The sequence below is a fragment of the Meles meles genome, chromosome 17 (assembly GCF_922984935.1).
Source record: "Meles meles chromosome 17, mMelMel3.1 paternal haplotype, whole genome shotgun sequence".
NCBI lineage: Eukaryota > Metazoa > Chordata > Mammalia > Carnivora > Mustelidae > Meles > Meles meles.
Window position 1 is genome coordinate 33601854 of NC_060082.1, and position 22413 is coordinate 33624266.

Below are 22413 nucleotides of genomic sequence, written 5' to 3' on the forward strand. Positions count from 1 at the left end.
AAAGCATGACCAATTTCCCTTTCTCCACCTCCCCCCTCCCTCCGCCCCTCCCCCCAGCCCCCATATATATGATCTCCACAGAACCTTGAGAGCCTGCACATCTTTACTTTTGAAACGGCTTTCACTGCTAGGAGAAGAACCTTCCACCCGTGGCTATACCCTTGATCAGTGAATGGGGAAGGTGCCTGTCTGACTTGCCCCTCCCTCAACAGGACCCGGCCACCCCTGAACAGCCAGCCCTCAAGCATCCCTTCCGGGACTGAGGTGAGTGCTGGGGGTCGCGGGAGTACTTTGCTTCCAAGCACCCGACCGCTGCTTCATTGGGAGCAGGGCCAGGGGGACGGATGCGGAGCTGCGGTCTCTGCTTTAACACCAAGAAGGGTCTGGGCTGGATGGAAGGAAGGCGGGGAGGATCATGAGGCCCAGAAACGAATTGTCAAGAGAGGCTGCAAAGGCTGTGGCATTGGAAGGAGCAGAGCGAGAAGGCTCTGAGGGAGGCACGGAGGCACCAAGCTCCGGGACAGAGGCTCATCTGACTGGGCGCTCGTCCTGTGCCCCTCTGGCCCACGGGTCGTCAGCCACTCTGGATGCAGGGTCTTTCCCACCTCCCTGCCCAGTCCGGGCTGGAATCGAGAGGCTGCAGGTGTGAAACCAGAGCCCTGAGTGAGGCAGTGAGACAGGTTCTCAAATGTTTGTGGAAGGAAGGAAGGAAGAAGGAAGGAAGGAAGGAAGGGAGAAAGCAGAGAGGAAAGAAGGAAAGAAGAAAAGCAAAGGGCAAAGAAAGCAGGGAGAGGAAACTCTGCACACGGGTGTGACAAAGAGAGCGAGTGGCCGTCCCCTAGCTTGGGGCATCTTCAGACAGTCATCCCATCCGTGCTTTAGTGGGAGGTTTTCAAGGTGATTCACTTGGAAATCTGATTCCTCCCGTTTGTGCGGTTACCTGAAAACTTAACTCTTCGAGTCAGGGGTGAGTCGGTCAGTTGAGGTGGCCGAGTGAGTGTGTGATCCTAACCTGCTGTCTGGGCTCCTCCCTGTGGGCGGGGACTAATCCCCGGGCTCCCTGGTCATGAGGTGTCGGCATGGTCTTCTCCTGGGGAGGAGAAAAGACCTGCCCGAGGGGGCCTGGTGACTTCAGGGCAGAGCTCAGACATGCGAATGCCTAATTAAGGTCCCTATCCTCCCGAGTTCGGAGAATGTTCTACACATGTTCTGCGGCGCTATAAGCCCCCCGCCCACCATTTCTTCACTCTTCTTGGTTCAATTCTGACTGGCCAATTCTTGGCTGGAGAGAACGGTCATGGAGCAAGGAAGGAGGCGTTGGGTGTTGGGGACGTGGGTGGACATGGCGGGGAAGGGTGAAGAGAGAGCGAGACCAGCGGTATGAGATGGAGGGGCAGAAAGACCCGCCCCCCCCCCCCAGCACACCCCAGCAAGGCCACACGTTTGCCATATTCTAAACTGGGAACCTACTCTGATCTCAGATTTCACATCCGTGTGTCCCCGAAGGTGGCCCGGGAGAGCCAAGGAGCACTGATCTTGGTGTGCTACCGCCGGGGCAGAAATGCTACCTTGCGATGCCTCCTTTTCTTCCAGCAGGACCCTCCTGCTCCCTCCTTCGCGGCAGATGGGCTTTCCAGGGCGGACAACTGCCCTCCTCGGCCTGAGTCTGACCCTGCTTCTCTGCAGCCAGGCTCCAGGGGTCCAGGGCCAAGAGTTCCAGTTCGGACCCTGCCGAGTGGAGGGAGTGGTCCTCCAGGAAGTGTGGGAGGCCTTCCGGGCCGTGAAGGACATTGTGGTGAGTGAGTTGTGGCTCTGGACGTGGCTGTGGGGGTTCCCGTGAGTGCAGGAGGCTATTTTGTGATTATGGAGCCCTTTGCAACTCCCTGATTATTTTCCTATATGATAAGTTTATGAAATCAGAGGCATCACAAGCATGCATTCCTTCTTGCACATGAGGAAACAAGGCTTTAGCTAATGGTAAAAAGAGTGGTTGATGCTGAGGTGGGGGGAGCTGCTGGTGAAATGTGACCTAGGTGATCGGTGCTCATACTGGCTCTAAAGCGCCTTTCTCACAGGGATGCTTTGGCTATAAACCAAGGGTTGGAGGATACGGCTGGTTGAGGGGAAGTTCCAAGGGCAAGAGGCAGCTCAAAGGTGCAACCCTCATCCTATGCCAACCCCCATGGAAAATGGGGGTAAAACACTGCCCGTACTCATTCTTAAACCAAATAGGCTTATTTCCTCCTGACTGTCAAGGCTCTGAGAGCTCCTGGGATTCCATCTGCCTCTGGGGGTTAAGCTTAGTGATTTCTGTGGCTGGAAACTTGTATCCTCACCCCCTGGGGGCCTACGTCAGCTCAGCCCTTCCTGGGTCCTCCCTTGGCTCCTCTGGCCTGTGAAATCTCAGACTGGATAGACCTGGGGGCCAGCATGTATTTGCATGGTTGCTTTCTGCGTTGTCCCTCAAGCTGGATGCATCTTCTCTTTCTATTCCCAAAGCAAGCTAAGGATAACATCACGAGTGTCCGGCTGCTACGGAAGGAGATTCTGCAGAACGTTTCGGTAATCAGACACTGGGGAAAGACAATGCCGCTGTGTCTGGTGGCTTGTCTCCTATGGGTGGTCGAGGCGAGGCTGATAGAGACCCCTTCTGCCTGGACTGAGCCTACACAGGATAGGGCTGGGCAGGGAGCCAGAGAAGTCAACGTCTAGATCATCACCCCCGTGTCTGGGTTACATGGGTATGTGTGTATGGGGACATGGAGGGTGGTGCAGATTGAGGCTCATAAGCGGCTTTCTCCATTCAGCTAGAGTCACCAGGATTCCACACGTGCTTCAGTCTCACTGGTTCCATCCTTCTTTCTCACTCATTACCGTCATCCCCACACCTAGCTAGGCAGTCAGTGAGCGCATGTACTGAGCCCTGATCCCTGCAAGGCACTGAGCTTCCCTCTGGCACTCAAGGGGGCTTGAGTGCAACCCCCTCTCTGTTCCAGGGTGTTAGTTTTCTTTCCTCATTTCTCTTTCCAGTTCTTTCCCTGGACTCTCAACTCTGAACCACCAAGTGCCGGGTGCTTTCCGCAGTCCAGCACGCAACCCTACACAAACACAGCTATTAGAGAGGCCATGTAGTGTAGAGGAAAGGACATTAAACAGATGGGGAATTAGGACTTCTGGGACCTAGGTCTGTGTCTGCCACTGACTGGCTGTGGGTCTGTCTTCTCTGGGTCTGTGGTTCCTCCCATCAACCAAGGGCGCCCCTCTGCATGCCCCTGAAGGCTCCTTCAGATTTAATCTTGATCAGCACCTCCTAGAAGATCTCTTTCTCTATGTGCTTATCTTGCCGCGCATGGCACCTGGGTTGTTCACCCAGGGCCACGGTGGGGGGAAGGCTCGGCTCTGCAGTAACCCAGACCCTCCCCAGGACGTCGAGAGCTGCTACCTCATCCGTGCCCTGCTGAAGTTTTACCTGAATACCGTTTTCAAAAACTATCTGGATAAGGCAGCTGACTCCAGGATCCGGAAGTCATTCTCAACTCTGGCCAACAACTTTTTTGTTATCGCCTCAAAACTGCAACCCAGTGTGAGTAGAACAATGCTGTGACCAGGGCCCATGGGAAATGACGTATTTTGAGAAGACATCCTCCCTCCCCTTATCCAGTCCTGGCTTTTATTGTGTGACAGGGATTCGGTGGTGCCATGGGAAAGAGCACAGGCTCTGGATTCTGAAATGAGTAGTTCGGGTCTGCTTCTAACCAGCTGGGAAACCCTTTACAAAGCAGTCAACATCTCTGAGCTTCATTTTCCTTATGTATAAAATGTAGATAATCATGCTATGTGACCAGATTGCTGTGAAAATGAAAGGAGTCAGCCCCCACCACGGTGGGAGTTTGGCAACGGCTACCTTGAGAATTTGGGATTCAGAGTTGGTCTGGGGAACTGCGGTGGCATCACTAGGAAGGAGAGGGAGGGGGCTTGCTTCTGCTGCTACCCAACACTTGGCATAATTTCCCCCCCTATTATCCAGCAGGAAAACGAGATGTTTTCTGTCAGTGAGAGTGCACGCCGGCGGTTTCTACTGTTCCAGAGAGCATTTAAACAGGTAAAGGCCAGGATTTGAGAGCTTGCCTGTCCACCAGTAGACTAGCCTGAACCGTCACACGTGGGTGTCTCATGCAGAACTCACTGCAGGTGACCCCACCAGGCATACCCCAAAGCCACCTAATTTTGCACACCCACAGGGATATTTGCATCAATTATCATCTACTTTGCACAAGCTCCACAAATGACATGATCCATATTTGTGCCAGTTTTCCTATTGAAGTGCATTTCTATTTCCCTACAAGATGATTTCCTTATGAAGGACTTTCCCTGGGAAAGTTTTATGATCACTTGAGCTGGGCAATTGGAGGCTGAAGCGGGTGCCCCAACCCCAAACATGTGCTATGTATCTGCAGTATTTTCCATAATGCTCAAATGGTCTAGTTAGTGAGAAAAAAAGCGAGAATATATTACCATCACCCAAATAAAAACAAAGAAAATCCAAATTTCATCTGTAGACCCCTCCAAAAAATAAATGATTTTGATCACTTTTTTGAGGAACAGATCAATCAGCCTAAAAATAAATGGTGAAGAGGAATCATATACACAGAAAGGGGGGCAACTGGACCTCAGTTTCTTCATCTGCATAGTAAACCTGGGAGGTGGCAAAATCCACCTCGCACTGGGATTCCATAGTTCTTGTTATGAGGAGCTCCAGGTGCTTTTCCCCTGCTCCTTACCCACTGCTACTCACTGGTCCCTTGGTCTTCATTGCCTCCCCCAGCCCTGCGGAGGAATAAGTGATGGGTGGGTGCCCTCATCAGAGGCCATCCCAGAGCTGACACAGCAAGCTCCAGGAGCACAGGATGGGAAGGAAACTTATTCCTGTGGCTAATATGGTAGACCATCAACTCTCTTTTCTCTTTAGTTGGACATCCAATCAGCCCAGACCAAAGCCTTTGGAGAAGTGGACATTCTCTTGACCTGGATGGAGAAATTCTACCAGTTCTGAATGCCAACACCAGGATACCCTCCTTATTCTCCATGTCATTTTGAATGTGCCATATTCCTTCCAGTGATGTTCTCTGAGCACTTCACCCCTTTGACAATGGATATCATTCTTGGCCAGGCTTATGCTCAAAGACTTCTTTCTTGAAGTGGCCCCAAAGGCAGTCCTGGAAGGTTCTCTTGGATGCTGTGAATAATCTACAAAGTAGATTTCTATATTTATTACAACTCTATTTAATTCCTATCAGTGTTCTAATCGATGCCGTATTTATTCATCGGACTGTAAGTTCTGTTTTGGCAGCAGGGACTGTGCCCCATGCTTCTTTTTTTATCCTCCATGATGCTTGACACCATGGGGGGCAGTGGATAAGTGCTAAGTAAATGCTTAATAAAATGGATTTTTTGGTCTGTCTTTGAATGATTGAGGAACAATGAGGGGTGCTGGGATATGAAGTTGCACTTCAGGACATAGAAACCATTTTGCCATGAGATCTGCCGGAACACAGCTCTGGGGAGGAGGTGAGGGGCATCCGTTTGGAATGTAAATGACAGAAGATACAATGCAGGCTAAGGGCCAGGCATGAAGCTGGCTCACTAAACATTTCATTTCTCAGGGCGCCTGGGTGGCTCAGCGGGTTAAAGCCTCTGCCTTCAGCTCGGGTCATGATCCCAGGGTCCTGGGATCAAGCCCCGCGTCGGGCTCTTTGCTTGGCTGGGAGCCTGCTTCCTCCTCTCTCTCTCTCTGCCTGCCTCTCTGCCTACTTGTGGTCTCTATCTGTCAAATAAATAAATCTTAAAAAAAAACAAAAAAACAAACAAAAAAAAACATTTCATTTCTCCCCATCCCCTTCTCCCCATCCCTTCTCCTTGGGGGCCCTCCTTTCTTATACTACTTACTCTTACTTGCTGCTGGAGAGGGTGCCATTGTCAAGCTGATACAGCTAATGGCATCATCACATGACTGTCCAATCTTTGATGCCACTCCCTGCTAATAAGAAGCAGGAAACTCAGCTCTGACAGCCTCTTCTTCCTAAGTGTGGGCAAGTGCTGATAAGGCAGAGACATGCCTCCAGGAAAGGTCTTCTTAACAGCATGACTGCGGTGATCTCTAGTCCTGAGCTCTGGCTGAACTTTGTAGTTGACTTCAGTCTACCTATGCCCTTGCCTGGAAAACTTCAGAGAAGGTCTATGCAGGAGGTGGGCGATCTCTCCCTTCATGACATAAGTGCTTTTGCAGAGTGGCAGGCCCTCCAAGAAGCCACTTTCCTCCCTACCTTGCCAGAAGTTACCTGGCAAAGAGATGAGGGGGCATGTCTGAATGCAGAGAGATATTAACGGTTTGGGATGGCCAAAAAAAGACCAACACGAAGTGCACAAATATCATTGCTAAGCCCTGGAAGGAAGATAAAGAGATAACACAAACTATCCTATTTTTAAAAGAGGGGAGACACTGGGGTCACGGCGTTTATGTACATCAAGGGAAGGAGATAGTATAGAGGATTTAAGAGCACTCACACTAATGAGCCTAGGCTCTGAAAATTTACAACCTTTCATCGTATCGATTAACTCACGGGACTGAGGCATGGCCTCACTAGGAGGTCCAGGAGCCTTCTACTGGTGTGACACCCAAGCCTGAGAAAGTCTCCTGAAGCAACACCTATGCCTATCTCCAGCCTGATGCCATGAGTCTAGAGCCCGGGCAGCGAAGACCCTGTGATCGAAGATACTCTTTGAATCCCATGGCTTGGAAAGGAAGCAGTTAGCACTGGGACAAATGGTCTGCGTGCCCAGGGCCCACTTGAAAACCACAGGGGGCTGCAGAGGGGTGCGAGAAGAGCTGGGAGAGGTTACTGAGCTATTCTCAGGAGACACAGGAATGAGACTCAAGGTTGGCATGGGAGGTAATGAGGGCTCTGGAAACAGAGCAAGTATTGGAATCCAGCAGCTAGACAGGACTCACTGGCACCAGGGTCTGGGCCCAGGGGGACAGCTGGCTAGGTGAGTCAGGCAGGGGATATTGACATAATCATCAGCATCCGTGTCCTCCGCTTTGGCAGCAGGCTTGTAGTAGAGGCTCATGTATTCACAGCTGGTCTTCAGAGACGGGGCATGGAGCCAGAGAGCTTCAGATACCTGGGAACCAGCAAACAAGCATCACTGGATCTGAGGAGGGTGATTTTAATATCTCTCCAGATAGATTTCCACAGTGGGCAATGGGGGGCATGTGCATGGTTGCCAATTTCTAGAAGGCAAAGACACAGAGGTGGCTCTGCCTTGGGCAGTTTCAGGGTGGCGTCTCACCGCAGATAACTGGAAACCACTTAAATCTAATGCGGGCAGGAAATGCCTTAAATGGGGTTCAGGCTCAAGTCACCTGGCTAAGCATAGGTCTAAAGGAGACTCAGCTGCCAGAGGAGTTTCCCCTCTGGGATTAGACAGTGTGACTTATGGAATAAATATGCATTTTCTTAGGGAGTTATTCAGAAGCACGGTGAGTCATCCCTTGCACCTCTGTAAGGACTAAGAGAGGCTGTGATGTGGCATAACAGTACATTCCAGGAAGGGGTTGGGTAGGGAAGAGGAGGAAGGCAGTAGGCTGCTTGGGCACAGTGGTGATCCTCTTCCCCGGAAAGAAACTTCAGGATCATCCGCCTTCAGGATGGGTCAGTTTGGGGGGAGGACAGCACTGTGCATTGATTCCCACACTGCACAATTATTATAACATCTACCCAAGAAGGCTTCAGGAGGGAGAGTCATGTATTGAAATACAAGTGCTGAGAACTGCAAGTTCAGGCCCACGAGCATGGTGGCACTCAGGGAGTGCTCAGTCATGGAAAGCTACTACTACTTTGTGAACGTCGGCAGAGAGAGAATGAGCTGCAATGTGTTTCGAAGATAGATCTCCTACTACTTGTCACCGTCTGTCACCTGAGATTAATTTATTCTGCTTGAAAAATCAAGATGCTCCCTATGAAAGCTAAAATATTGAGCCATTAACCATACACACCTTGTAGTGGACTGGTTTGGTCAAGAGTTTTATCCCTAATAGTGGGAATGAGAGTTTCAAGCAGGGAGGAAGTGTAAGATGGGAGCAAGGTACAGGCTCCGGTGAGGGTGTGTGTGGCAGTGGGGAAGTTCAAGAGGCTGGTGTAACGGTAGATGGCGCTGCTGGGCCATACTTATGCTACTAGGAGCCTTTTCTAGCAGGGGCGGGTAAGGGCAAGGTCAGGAAGCTGAAGGTGACTATGGCATCCCCGTACCTTTTTAGCAAGGCACACAATTATCCAGTTAGGGAGTCCATGTCTCAGTCTCCCTTGAAGATAGGTGTGGCTACATGACTAGGCTAAGGACAATGGGATGTGACTGGATGGGATGCATGAAACCTCAGGGTCATGGTCTTAAAGAAACACCTTTTGCTTTCTCTTAGGGGCTGGAATGGAGACATGATGCTGTGACTAAGCACTGATGGTGGACCAGACGAGACTCCAGAGGATAGTGGAGCAACAAGACAGAAGTTGTTTGAGTCCCTGGATGACCTGGTGGCTTTGGCCAACTCTTCCTGGCCCCCTGCCTTAACTTGGGAGGAAAACAGGCTTCCATCTCATGAGCCCTGTGGTTTAGGGTCTGTTGCATTAGCTTTGTCAACACCCCGATTAAAACTAGGACATCCACCAAGCTTAGTTTTTTCCTGGTTCCTGGGGCAATAGTAGTAGTAGTTTTTAACTACTCTGGGCTCCTTTAGAGAATAAAATAGTTTCTTCTTAATTTGGATAAACAAAAATGAATGGACAGTTCAAATACTTGTTACCCATCTGCCAATGGCTATCCACAGACACAGGAGTTCTCTATGGCCATTCATAGATTTCCAGAGGACTCCTCCTCAGCCAAGGGTTGAATCCTGTCTGCGTCCTGACATCTGTCTGCCAAGTCATCCTCTAGGCCAGGCTTACTACCTCCAGATGGGCAAAGTGCCTCCTCTCATCGACAGAGTTTACTAGAAAGTTCTCCCTCATATTGAAGTAAAACTGGGTAAATTCCAATCCCTAAGACCGCCTGGAAATCGCAGCTCTTTCACATGAAAGCCCTTCTTCGTGTGTAGAATTGCCATCCCTCGCCTCTACTAACCCCCAATTTATCCCACGGCTGGAAGCCAGGTAACGGAGTCTACCACGATTGTTGGACTCTCAGTCCACCGACACCCTCAAAGGAGGAAACTGACACAACCTCTTCCCAGACTAGGGGCCCAGGAGCTGCTGGGAAAGCCGTGCCCTCCCGCTAACAGGCAGCTTCGGTAGCCGCCTCCCCCCAGGGCCAAGCCCAGGTCAGGGCCAGCTTCCCGCCCTGCTGCCAAGCAGGGGCGGGGCAGAGCTTACCTGCGGAGCGGCAGGGGGCGCCCACGCTTGGAGGCCTGGGAGAGGTACCTCCCCCTCACCTAAGGAGACCAGAGGACTGAGGTGAGGGCGTGGCCGCGGTCCGGCCCGCCCCCGGCCCCGCCCCCGCCCCCGCCCCTGGCCCGCCAGAAGCCCTGGGAAGGCGGAGCGGGAGCGGAGGAGCCGGCATTCCCGGAGGCAAGGGGTCGGGCGCAGCCTCGGCGTCCGCGCAATTTCTGCCGCTGCTTGGTGCCCAAGGGTCTCGCTCCGCGTGGCCCCCGCCCGGCTCCGCCCGGCCCCGCCCTCTGTCCCCGCGGCGCCCGGCCCCCGGCTCACCCTCAGCGTCCGCCGCCCGGGCGCGCCGCGGGCACGCGCTGTAGATGTTTTGGGAGCGCGGCGGCTGCGAGGCGCGGGGCCGCTGCGTAGGGGGCCGCTGGGACGCCTCCAGGGCGCGCATCCTCACGGCAGCTCGGCGGACCCGCCTGGAGAGGGCTACTCGGGAAGAGGAGAAAGGTGTCAGGGGCCATTAGTCACCGTCCCCCTCACTCGGGTCCCAGGAAACTACGGGCTGTCTCCCTTTCCCGGGGCGCTTGGCCAGGTCTGCCGGGGAGATGCTCTGAATATATGAGCCTCAGCCTGGCCCAACACGAAAGACCAAAGGGCCCAGGCTGCCCTCCACGTCCCCGTCCCCTCTCCAGTCCCAGTCCCCTCTCCAGACCGTAGACCCCCTGCCACGTTTCTCATGCCCCAGGCTGCTCATCTGAAGCTCCTGAGTTTTCCCTTGGGGGGAGGGGGGTTGGGGGGAGGGACTTCAAGCGGAGTCTGAATGGGCCTTTCTCACAGCTCCCCTCATCCCAACTGAGCCCCCAGCCGCTCACCTTTTCTCCTTTGAATGACCCTTTTCATCAACAGCCCCAGCAGGGCCACCAGGATGAGGGCCAGGGTGGTGGGGACCAGGATGTGAAATCCTTGGTCTTCCAACCCAGGCACGGGGTCCTGGTGGAAGGCTCTGAGGAAGAAAGGAGAGGGAGAGGGAAGGAAGAGGTCTGGGAGGGAGGGAGGTTTAATGCAGCACTCCCAAATAGCCAACTTTTTGGGAAATGGCTCAGAGGTTTGTCCATTTCTTACAAAAAGCCTTCCTACCACCCTGCCCTCAAAGAGCCTTGTCTATGGAGTCATGAAACCTGGATTTAAATTCAGGTTCAACTTTCTACTGGCCGTGTGATCTTGAATCAGCCTCCGAACCTCGCTGAGCCTCATTTCCAGAGAAATGGGTAGAGTAAAGCCTATTTCACGGAACTGTTCAAGGATGAAACAAAATTGTAGGTATAAAGAAGGGAAAGCACCTGGTCCAAGCAGCAATCAGTAAATGTCAGTTCTCCTCTGACTGTTTGCATTTCAGTTTCTTTACAAGATTAGTGCAAATACCAAGCAAATTAAGTTTCTTGTAATAGTGGAAAAGATGTTCCTCACATGGGGTGCCCCTCTGCTTAGAAGGTCTTCCCTCCATGTGTCTACAGATTGAAATTTTACTTTCCTTAAAGGGTGAGTACATCAGTTCTATTTTCTCCTGCAACCATGGCAAGCTAGAATTATTTTTTTTCTCACTGTCTTCAGTTCTTGTGTTTACACGGATTACAACACTTATTACAATCAGACTGGCGTTAGTAAGAGAAAACCTGGATATTTCATGTTTTCATCTTTCTTACATTTTTCAGGACAGAGCACAATGCCTGGAAGATAGTAGAAACTGAGAAAATGTTGGTTGAGGGACACCTGGGTGGCGTAGTCAGTTGAGCTTCTGACTCTTAGTTTCAGCTCAGGTCATGACCTCAGGGTCATGAGAATGAGCCCCCAGACGGCTCAGTGCTGAGCACGGAGTCTGCTTGAGATTATCTCTCCCTCTCTGTCTTCCCCTCCCATTTGTGCTTTCTCTCTCTCTCAAATAAATAAATCTTAAAAAAAAAAAAAGGAAATAAAGAAAATGTTGGTTGAACTGACTTGAGTTCTCCACTGGCCGGCTGGTGGAGTCTACCAAACTAGGGAATCGGGAGTCCTGGTTCTATTTGAAAACACATAGTTCTGATGACCTCAGTTCCTCATCTATAAAACACAAATGGTCCTGGAGGTCCCTTTCCTCACCAACATGCTTGTCTTTGCTTAGGCAAAAATAATTCCAATTCTTAAAGGTTTTCTTTGGAGGCTGCTCTAATGCTGCCCCCTAGTGGTCCATTGCAGCACTTTCCTGGGTGTGCCCCAGCCTTTAGACCAGTAGAAATACTACGTTACACGTGTAATTTTAAATTTCCTAGCCACACTGAAAAAGCAAAAGAAAACAGGTGAAATCAATTGAATAGTTAATAGTTTCATCATTAGTTTTTTTTCTTATTTAGTTCCCCATCAAAGCAGATCTGAATGAATGCTGAGTGACTTAAAGATTTGGGTCTCCTTCCTACAGGATCTCCTGCTGGGGCATTGCCAAGTGTATTCTTGTCATTGCACTAATGAGCCAATGTGCTACAGTCATAGGTAGTATGGTCCACAGGGCCCTAAAGACAAGAAGGGTCTCTGTTGGCAGATGTTGTGGGAAGAGTTCAGTGGGTCTCCTACCTCTAGACTACTTTGCCCGACCTCTAGCCCATTCTGGGTGGTGGAGACCTCTTACCTGTGCCTGTGAAGCCTGGTGTGGTAGTTGTAGCTGGCTGTCTGGGGCTTAAGCAGCCCCTCTGGAGCTGAGGTTTCTGAGGCTGTGGTAGATGGCAGGAAGGTTGGGGGCTTGGCAGCTGCTACTGAAGACGCTCTGGAAACTCGAAGGTGGTGAGAGATTGGGGTGGTGGGGGAGGAGAGGGTTTCTGGAGGGACCTCTGTCCTTTCAGCTGGTGTGGTAACTGCAGGAAATAGCAGAAATAAGTGATTTTCCCTATACACACTCTAGTCTCCAGCAGGATTAAGTCACCCTCTCTTTCCTGAACGCACTCCTCTTTACTTAGACTCTGTACTTGAAGTCCTCATGGCTGAAATGCCTTCTTAGCATGTCCTCTGCACCTAGTATATTTGCTATCCTATATATTTTTCTATATATATTTACTTCAAAATGCCATTTCCTCCAGGAAGCCTTCTTGGACTTCCCAGGCAGAAGAGCTTGCTCTCCTCTGAGCATGGGGAAAACCGTTTGTAGTTCCATCCCCACTCTGCCCTATGCTGTATTTGTGTGCTTGCCTATTCTCCATCCTACACCTATCAGTCACAACCTTGGGGATATGGTACACTCAGTGACACAATCTCTCTTGGAACCCAGCAAAGTCCTCCAGGGTAACAGTTGTTCAATTAATGTATCTACCTCACAAGATAGATGTGAAGATGTGATGGAAATATTGCATGTCAAAATGCATTTAAAACAGGAAAAAGATATAGGAATGTAAAGATACCATTAGTATAATCATCAGTATATAATTATAGTATAATTAGTATAATCATCAGTCTTTTATTGCAAAATGGAATTGTTAAAATCACTGTATTCCAGCAAATGTAGATAGTCCTATGGGGAACAGGAGGTATCAGGACCTCTGGCTGCCTAGTCTTGGCTTCTGCAAGTCATTCATTAAAGAACTAAGATTTTGTGAATGGAGCACGGACTTCATTACTTGTGGTGCCACCTGGTGGTGATGTGTAAGTCCTGCAATTAGTGCCAAGTGCACAAGGCTTTAGGATGGGCTTGAAGGACATTAGGATGCTGATCTTAGGGAGGTACCCTCTCTCAAGACAGGGTAATACACTGTTATCTCAGTGTACTCAGGAGTACACAGAGCTGTCCTCTGCCAACCATTCAATGAACTGAACACATCCCTCCTCCTCCACTTTAGCAATGCCACATCATCTCTCCACCTCCTCTCCCACCTTAGCTTTGATGAACTGACCTTTAGGTATGAATTCAAAAGCACTGTCACGTGCAGGCATCTGGAGCCAAGGGGGCACCGGCATGTGTAGAAATTTGTGAAGCCAAGGTGGGGGTTCAGGCATCGGCTCCTCTTCCCAGAATGGCTCATACTCTGTGGAGGCAAGGGGAATACACCTGTGGGCTCTAAGACCAGACTGCGACCTGGGGAAGGGATGTCAGTAGGAGTTGAAGCTGACCCAGCCAGGGTGGATGGCAGCAAGCGGATGATGGCAGCCTCCACCGGGAAGAGCACAAAAAGAAGCGGACTGGAGACTTCCCCAAAAGAAATTCTCTTTCACCTTCACTCAGCCACCTTCTGCACTAACCACCACTGGGATTCAAGGCTGCATTTGAGTTAGGAAGTCAGTGGAGGAATGGAAGAAGGTGGGATTCAGAAGACATATGGAAAGGATCCGATTATAAAGTACCAAGTTTGGCTTACAAATGTGGCTTGAAAAATGACTGTCTTTCCTTAATAGTTGTCCCTGATATTTCTTATGGGGCAACTGTGTAGGACAATTATGTCCTTTCACTTCTAACTTCTTCCTGTCTCGGAGCCCCTCCTCAATCTTAAACCCCCACTCCTCTTAGGCCTTGGGTGGGATGGATACAGTACAGCACAGTAGTGTTGTAGGAAGAGTGCTGGTTCTTTCATATGGTTTGGACAGGAAATTGGGGGGACTGTGAGGTTTCAACTATACAAATCCCGGTATCTTTGGATTGACTAACATGGCAATAGCATGTGAGTCCGGGGGACTGGTGGCTGTCTTGGCCGTTGTGGGTGAAGACATTTGCTGGGTGCACTGAGCCTGGGACACCTACCGCTGAAGACAGTCAGGGTGACTAGCTGGGTCTTGCCTCGGTCTGTGTTCATGCCTGTCCCACAGGCATAGACCCCACTATCGCTCTTGGTCAGCTCTGTCACCTCTACGAGGAACAGATTCTTATCTGGACAAGGCTTCAGGGTGACTCGTTCTTTGTATTCTTCCTTGACAAAGTTCTTGCTGGACACCACGGTGGCACAGCCTCCAGTCTTGGCCATTTCCCGGCACAGGTAGAGCCTCAGATGCATCTGGGGAAGTGGGCACTCGATGGTGATGGATCCACCCAGCACTCCCTCCATCTTTACTTCTGGGAGGATCTTCAGAGCCCCAGCCACTGCAGGGAGAGAAAGTTAATGTAGAGAAAGCCCCGTTCCCAGTCACAACTCCAACTCCAACCCTATTTCCAAACCAGGCCCCCGCCCAGCCTCGCACTCATCCCTAACTCCAGCATCATCTCATCGTCGGCCCAAGCCTCAGCCGGCCCTTAGCCCCAGCCCTCTTCTGGTCTCTAGCCCTGGCCTCATCCCTAACCCTGTGTATGTCCTCAGCCCGCTTCTATGCCCTGGTCCCTTTGGCCCAAGCCTGGCTTCCAGCCAGATCTCTCCCAGCCTAAGCCTTAACATAACCTTCAGCCTCATTCAAACCCAAACCCATAAGTTCCCAGACACCAACCCCCTAAAAATATAGTCAAAGTACTGCCCTGCTCCAAGGAGAGAGGCTCTCCCACGGCGACCCTACACAGCCCGTAGTGGCCCAGTGGCTTCCGTGCGGAGCTAGGAGGCACAGTGTGATTTTGCTGTAGGAGGTTTTCTGTCTAATTCTGTTTTGCTCAGATCCACTCAGCCAAAACGACTGTTCACCTTCGGTTTCATTTGTTAAATCGTTAAAAAAACAAAACAAAACAAAACCAGAACATTTGTCGAATGCCTTTCATGTGGCAGGAAGGCTGTTGGCCTCCCTCCATGCGCAGAGTGACTCCTTTAGTGGGTGATACAAACGGCCAGTCACTATGGCACCAGCACAGCGGGGTGAAGCCCACGCGGGAAATACGCAGCATTCCCTGTGAGGAAGGAGGCAGTGAGGGCGTGCAGGGGGCTGGTGTAGCGTGAGGGAGAGATTCTGGAGGAAGTGATGTCTCCATTGTGACCTGGAAGACTGGGCGTGAAGGGCCGCCAAGAGAGTGATGATCACCTTTCCTGAAGCAGGGAACACGGGCGGAGCACAAGGGAGTGTGTCAGTGTGCGTGCATATGTGCCCGGGCGTATGCACCTTGTGCATGCAGGGAGGGGGTGACGCAGGGAGGAATACATCATGGCTCATGAGTCCCTGAAATCAAAGCACTTACTCTCTGGCTGAGAGAAGGCAGGTCTAATGCCGTTGAGTCAGCCGGAGAGGAGGCTAAGTCCAAGTCTGATTAATTACCAGCCAAGTGGGTCCTAGTAAATGTCCACATATTTCTGGGAAGAGGGAATAGGCTGGAATGTGTGTGGGGGGAGGGGCCAGGGGACTTGCATGGAGGAGGAAAGACTCTTCCAGGCAGTGAGTACGACCCCCAAAGAGGCGAGGGTCGCAGAGAGAACGTGGCGTGTTCGTGGGGGCAGAGAGGAGTTGATTTCATCCACCGACCATATTAAGAATAGCTCCGATGAGTTTAGTAAGGTGAGGAAAGGCAAGAAGGGAAGTCAAGGAAAGAAGCAGGGCTTGAGGTTTCTGCATGAGCAGAGAGAGAGCTGAGGAGGACATTCTGGAGAGATGGGAGAGCGTGGATAACAGTGAAGAGGTTGAAACCATCATGAGAGTGTGAGTGGGGACGAGGTGCTGGGCGGCGACTATTTACAGGAGCCTGTTCAAGTCTGAGAGTGTAGCTGGTGCCCACGGGGTAGGGAGAAGCACAGGGGCCAGCCAGACACGTGATACCTGCCGTGGCCCTCACACAAGTAATCCAACCCTGTTTCCAACCTGCCGGAAACTGAGGTGTGTGAGGCAGCCTCATGACTGGAACATGGCGATGGAAGGGTGACCCATTCAAAAGACAAAGACCCAGTCAAGGGGTGGGGGAATTACCCTGTGTGACCAGACAGCCCGCACCTGTGTGTGAGGCCCAGCACCTGCCATGAACATGTATTTTTGGACCAACCCAGCCAGAAAGGGGAGTGAATGCTGCTTTCCTAAGAGCAAGATGCTATAGTATGGGCAGGGGCAAGAGAGACCAGAGGGGGACCTCCACCTACGCAGACACTTCCAGTGACCTCACTCTGCTCAGGGATGAGCTTCGGGTAAAGTCTTGGCTTACCCAGATCCTGTTACGGGCTGCATGCTTATGTCCCATTAGAATTCATGGTTTGAAGCCCTAACCTTCAATGTGACGGTCCTAGGAGGTGGGGCCTTTGGGAAGTAATCAGAGTTAGATGAGGTTAGTGGAGCCCTCATAATGGGATTAGTGTTCTCATTCCCTCCAGGGACATGAGAAGAGGCCACATGGATACCCAAGGCGATGGGGGCTGTCTGTAAGCCAGGGAGATGACCATCACCAAGGACGATATTTGCTGGCCCCTTGATCTTGGGCTTCGAGTTTCCAGGACTACGGGAAATAAATATCTATTGTTAAAGTCGCACTGTCTGTGGTATTTTATTGAAGTGGCCAGAACAGACTAAGGCATCCTTACTGTGAGAACTCTGAATGGATGAAACACAAGAAAAGCTACTGGCTACACTGATCTCTGGTCCCAAGGAAGCACGAGTCAGTGAGATGTGAAATGGCCAGACCCCAGATCTCTGTGGAGTTCAGAGGAGCTCCTAGCCCACACACAAGGCTTAGTAAAGCGGATTTCCCAAAAAGAGAAAAGACAGATGTAACCTCCTAGCTTTGAACTTATGCACAGGGGCACCTGTATGGCTCAGTTGGTTAAGCATCTGCCTTCGGCTTGGGTTATGATCACAGGATCCTGGGATGGGGTCCTACGTCGGGATGCCTGCTTAGCCAGGAGTCTGCTTCTCCCTCTGCCCTTACCAATCCCCAGCTTATTCTTTCTCTCTCTTTCTAATAAATAAATAAAATATTTTTTTAAAAAATAGAACTTATGCTCCATGCGCATTAGATTCGCGTTGGAGAAACTTACTAGGCTGCCAACCACCTGATCTCCCCCTTCAGCATGGTGGTTACATTTATCTACCGCGGAGCCTGTGCACCTGCATTTTAAAATAAGCATCCTAAAAAAAAAAAAAATAAATAAAATAAAATAAAATAAAATAAGCATCCTAGGCGCCCTTGAATTTTGCAATTCCAAACTATGTAGCTGTATTTCCAAATGACTCTGGGGACTAACGGGAGGGGTGGAAGAGGTGCCTGAGGATCAACCCTGCATAATATTGGTATTTTAGAGAGACTCCTCAGTCAGCGACATTGATTTCTAAGTTGGTGACTTGGTTTCCATGGTGATGGTAGGGGACAGGTATATATGTGCTTTGAAAAGTCCCTCTCAACATATAATTGGATATAAGTGTGTTTGTGTGTGTGTGTGTATTTGTACATATTGTGTGTGTGTGTGTATTTGGAGCATGGGGGAAAACACATTATTTCCATGATGAGAAACATGGTGAATGCCCGCAGGGCCTTGGCTGGGGAGGTGCTCTGGAGGTAGACTTTGGATTCTGTAGCTACAGTTTTGCAGGTGATGAGAACCCTGTCAACTCAAGTCACAGCAGAATTATGTCTGGAAGAAGGGAGCTGGCCTGAGATTTTTACGTTTGTCATATGGAGTGTGAATTTTTCAAAAAGAATGAGAAACTTCTGACAGCTTCTCGTCCCTGCATACCCAACACGTGTGTCCAGGCCGGCGGTCTGCTCTTTGTCCTGTCACGAGGAATGGGGTGCCCTCTCTCCTCCCACAAGCCAGTCCCTCCTCCTGTGTCCTGAGTCCGTCCTGCTCACTTCTTTAGAACTTCTCTGGTGCCGCTGTCCCTCTCTCCTCCCTGTAGCATTGGTCTCTTCTCTGCTCGCATTGCCGTGGCTTACACACCTGCTCTGATAATGTCCATGTTGAAAAAACCCTCTGTTCGCTTGTTTGCTACCCCCTTCTGTTCTCTTTCTCGGACGAGTCGTCATGACCATGGCTCCATCTCCATGCCTCCTACTTCCTCTTCCACCCACACCTGTCAGAATTTTGTCTCCAAGAGTCCACAAGAACTGCTGGTCAAGTTCAGCAAAAGTTTCCTTTTTTCCCCAAGTTTTCCTTACATTTGGTGTTTTTGTTTTACTTGCCTCTTGGCAGCATTTGAGGGAACTGAGTCCTTCCACTTTGAAACACTTATGTTTTGTGGCTTCCCTGACACCGCATTCTGAATGACTGCTCCTTTTCAATTTCCCTACTTTCTTCTCCTTCTCTATCCACCTCTCAGTGTTGGGTTCCCCCAGGGCCTGGAACGTGGGCCGGTTCTTTACTTGGTCTTCCCTTACTCTCCCCACACTAGTCAATGCCAGCTCTCTGTAGATTTCTCCAGAACATTGATCTCCAGGCTTGTCTTCCCTAGACTCACCTTTCTGATATCTCCACTTGGAACTACTTGAATATCTGAGATGTATTTCAAACTTAAAATGGCAAAACAAACAAACAACAACAAAAAAAGAATTCTTGATTTCTCTTCCAAAACCTATTTCTTCTAAGATCTTCCTTTTTCAGAAGATACACCAGCATCTATCCAGCTGCTGAAGTCCAAAACTCATTCCCATATTATATTAAAAAGTCAAGAATAAATTTAAGGGTGTGTGCATGTGCGTGCGTGAGTGTGTGTGTGTGTGCACATGCATGGATCCGGCCACAACATCAAGTGTATGTATTATTATTTTTGGAGTCAAGGTAAAAAAAGATTTGAAAGCCTCCAGCATGTAATACTGCCTTGCTTTATTATAGAAATTCATTTAGGGCTCCAGGCACGATGGCCTATTGTTTGGGACCTAGACCTGGTTCCTGGGAACCAGGACCACCCCAACATTTGTACAACCTGGGACAGAAGTGCAAATGAAGGCCCAGCTATCCTATGTCTAAGTATTTTAAAGTTATAAATAAAGCTAATGAACTCTTGAAAAAAGTGTGTTCTATATCTCATCTTGGCAAATTCACATGCTCCTTAGATGTCCATTCTAAACCACTTTTTTGGGGGAATAATGTTCTCCACATTCCTAACCTCTGTCTCATCTCCCTTCTTTTCTCATCCCTGGCTCCTGTTCACACCACAAGGGTCCTGGTATGGGCATGACAGATAACCCAGCTGTATTAGTTCCACCCATCTCATTCTGAATGGCCACCTGTGGCCACCCTTCTATAGAATTAGAATACTAGCATAGAAGAACCAGGATAGAGGCTCACACAGTCATTAAAAGTGGTCCCAGAGTCATTTGGACAGGAGACTTGAGGTTTAGGTGAGGGGACATGAATGGGGCTTGAGGTGGACAATATCCTTGGGTCTGTGAACTCCTCACCCTTTGGGGAAGGGCACAAAAGGGAGATGTTCTGGACCCAGAGCAGGGATCACTCTGGCCCAGCTAGAATGGTGGTATTGCTTGGGACAGACTGCAGTGGTACAATTTAAGTACCCTTCACTGCTAGAGATTTTCTACCTCCATCCAACCCCTCTCTCCTCTCAGACCTAAGTTTAGTTAACCATCAACTGGTTCACCTAAGTCCTACTATCTCCCACAGAGTCTGACATTTTGCTTACCAAGTACAGAGTCTGACATTTCATTAAAGTTGCATTTCCTTAGATTTTTAGGGGTATTTAATCTTCAACTCAACAAATATTTGACTTTCTTCCATATTCAAGCTATCAGGAAGGAAGAAAATATGAATAAGAAAATAATGTTGACCCTCCAGGAGTTTACTGTTTCATCAACAAAATGAAGTGAATATATGCCAAGTCACAATATAAAACAGAATGAGGTCAGTTATGGAGATTCAGAAGATGGGTTCTGAAAAGTGTTATTGAAAGGAAGTGGAGGGTGAGGTAGACTTTGAAGGATAAAAGGTGAAGCTGAGAGGAGGGGTGTTCCCAGCAGAAGGAATGGCATGAGGAAGAACATGGTGGCAAGAATGTCTAGCACAACTTCAAGGAGGACTCTTCTTTGGCTGGAGGTTAGGAAGTTCAGGGGATTGTGGTAAGCTCTGAGAGTAAAAAGGGAGCATAAGGGATGAGTTTGTAGGAAGTGGGAACCATTGACGGTTGCTGGGAGGGGCACTCCTATAATTAGAGTCAAGCATTAGGAAGAGGAATCTGGCACTGTGGGCTAGTCAGGTTGAAAGCAGTGGGAAAGACAGTTATGGGATGACTGTGTGTTCTCTTCCTTCCCATTCCCTGTTACCTTTTTATAGAGACTGCCACTGCTGCTCCTTCTGGTAATACTAATCCAGAAACTACATGAATTGGCCACTGACTGAGTCAAAGTCTGGGTTGGGATAAATGGGAAGAGGTGGCAAAAAAACCATTCTGCATTCTATAGCTGATATCAGTGATAGTTAAGATGGATAGAGTGGCTGGTTTGTTGGGGACCAATGAGGAACTTGAAGTAAGGTATTAGGCATGTTGCATTTCAGATCTTCGTGGGATATTGAAGTGGGGGTTCCTAGAAGATAGCTGTAAATTATGGAACTTGGGGAATGGACTAGGGTTACTGAATGGATCAAGGAGCCTTCATTTAAGTTGAAGTTGAAAATGAGACCCAAAGAAAGAGAATGTAGAGGTAGGAAGAAAGGAATTTGGAGGCACTTGCTTTAAAATTCCCCAATTTCAGACTAATGTGTCTAGGAGGGGTGACACCTTCAGCTCTCATGAGTCAACACCTGAGCCCCACAGGAGATGTGTCTGGAGTGGAGAGAGGTGCACTAGCAGAGAGTGGGGAGGACCTCCCAAGAGGCCCTCATATGGTATCCATTCTTATTCTGCCCTAGGTACTGGTCTGCAACTAAACCTGTCCAGGAACAGCAGAGCTAGAGATGGCCCACAACTCCCCTGTGGCCAGTTCGAACCTCCTAAGATATGCGAGGTGTTTTCCCATGGCACTTACCTGGCAGGAAGCAAAGTGACCAAAGCCAGAGGTCCATGGCTCCTTCCAGAGCAAGGTCCCATCCAAGAGCCCCTGAAGACCAGAGCAGAGACCCACTGCTCACCCAGGAAACCTTTACAATCTGGAGCTTGAAAGAGATTTCTGGCCCCACGAGGAGCAAGGCTTGAAAATGAGGAAATGACAACCTGTCTTGTTTGCTAACTAGTCTTAGACTAAAAAAGAAAATACCAGCAAACCACAGCGGAAGTTAGGAATTAAGAAAACATGTTATGTTGAGGGCGAATGGGTCATCAGGGTTCAAAGAGCTTCTAGGCAGCTCCTGAAAGCTACTAGAAACGCTCAGGTTTGCTATTTCTTTGCCTTGGGGACTTTCTCTTGGAGGTCCTCATGCTTTACGTCTATTCGTTAACTTCAAAACCACAGTCACTTGCTTTATCTCTGCCTTTGGGACAAAAGAGACTTATCACCAATTTTCTCCACCTGGAGAAGACCATATGGATAGAAGCTTAGGCCTGAAGTCAGAAGATTCTGGTTGTAGAACTTGAACTTATATGAGAAATAATTTTGAGCACCTCCTATGTGGGAATCCTAACCATAGGTTTTGAGGCACTCAGTCCCTTTCTCTAAGCCTAGATCTCTTCATCTAGAAAATGAAGGTGGGACTAGATGAGCCTGGCATTCCCTCATATAGGTCATTGTTCCTGGAGTCTTAATGAACCCCAGTTTCCCCAGCACCTGATACAAATCACCCCTCATATCCCCAGCTGTGCCCCTAAAGGAGTTGCCTTCTGGCCGGGGCCCAGGCCTCCACGCAGTGACCACAGGGGCCTGCCGGGAGATGATGTGACCATGCCGAAAGTCACACAGCCTAGCAGAGCTGTCCTTCAAGCCCCCAACAGACCATCGGGGGAGGTCCAGTGACTGATGGAGAAGAACAAAATGCTGAGGCCCTTGGTCACAAGGTGTCACAGACAGAGCCTTGGATTCCAGTTAGAAGATGTGGGTTCTGGTCCTGGCTTGGTGCTTACTAGCTTCTGGCCTCAGTTGTCTCATTGATAAATAGGGGTGGTCCCTGCCCTGTGTACATCACAGGGCTTTCATGAGGCGCAGCAGGAGCCGTGGTCATAGAGGTGGTGGAAGAACCCTTTGTTGTGGAGATGCATGGGACTGACCCTT

The 22413-nt window shown here is 49.8% G+C and overlaps 2 protein-coding genes across 3 annotated transcripts; one reads left to right on the forward strand and one right to left on the reverse strand.

The window, feature by feature from the left end:
- The first annotated feature begins 1527 nt into the window (after positions 1-1527).
- On the forward strand, positions 1528-5778 carry IL24 (interleukin 24). Its single transcript, XM_045983480.1, has 5 exons — positions 1528-1795; positions 2500-2562; positions 3425-3583; positions 4028-4102; positions 4970-5778. Exons 1-5 carry the CDS (start codon positions 1562-1564, stop codon positions 5051-5053), a joined length of 615 nt encoding a protein of 204 aa, XP_045839436.1. The 5' UTR covers positions 1528-1561; the 3' UTR covers positions 5054-5778.
- A 110-nt stretch (positions 5779-5888) lies between these two features.
- On the reverse strand, positions 5889-21429 carry FCMR (Fc mu receptor). 2 transcript variants are annotated; one of them, XM_045983478.1, is made up of 8 exons: positions 21238-21429; positions 14179-14514; positions 13337-13468; positions 12085-12307; positions 10298-10428; positions 9756-9911; positions 9423-9481; positions 5889-7182 (listed from the first exon to the last, which is right to left on the reverse strand). In XM_045983478.1, exons 1-8 carry the CDS (start codon positions 21272-21274, stop codon positions 7006-7008), a joined length of 1251 nt encoding a protein of 416 aa, XP_045839434.1. In that variant the 5' UTR covers positions 21275-21429; the 3' UTR covers positions 5889-7005. The 2 variants fall into 2 exon arrangements, with proteins under 2 accessions (XP_045839434.1, XP_045839435.1); XM_045983479.1 differs by lacking the exon at positions 21238-21429 and adding an exon at positions 19899-19986.
- Positions 21430-22413: the final 984 nt, after the last annotated feature.

Coding starts and splice junctions, on each gene's coding strand:
- IL24 (XM_045983480.1), top strand. CDS start 1,562: ATGCTACCTTGCGATGCCTCCTTTTCTTCCAGCAGGACCCTCCTGCTC. Junction 2,563..3,424: donor AGATTCTGCAGAACGTTTCG/GTAATCAGACAC, acceptor GACCCTCCCCAG/GACGTCGAGAGCTGCTACCT. Junction 4,103..4,969: donor TCCAGAGAGCATTTAAACAG/GTAAAGGCCAGG, acceptor TTTTCTCTTTAG/TTGGACATCCAATCAGCCCA.
- FCMR (XM_045983478.1), bottom strand. CDS start 21,274: ATGGACCTCTGGCTTTGGTCACTTTGCTTCCTGCCAG. Junction 9,912..10,297: donor GGTCATTCAAAGGAGAAAAG/GTGAGCGGCTGG, acceptor CTTCCCGAGTAG/CCCTCTCCAGGCGGGTCCGC. Junction 9,482..9,755: donor CCGGGCGGCGGACGCTGAGG/GTGAGCCGGGGG, acceptor TGGTCTCCTTAG/GTGAGGGGGAGGTACCTCTC.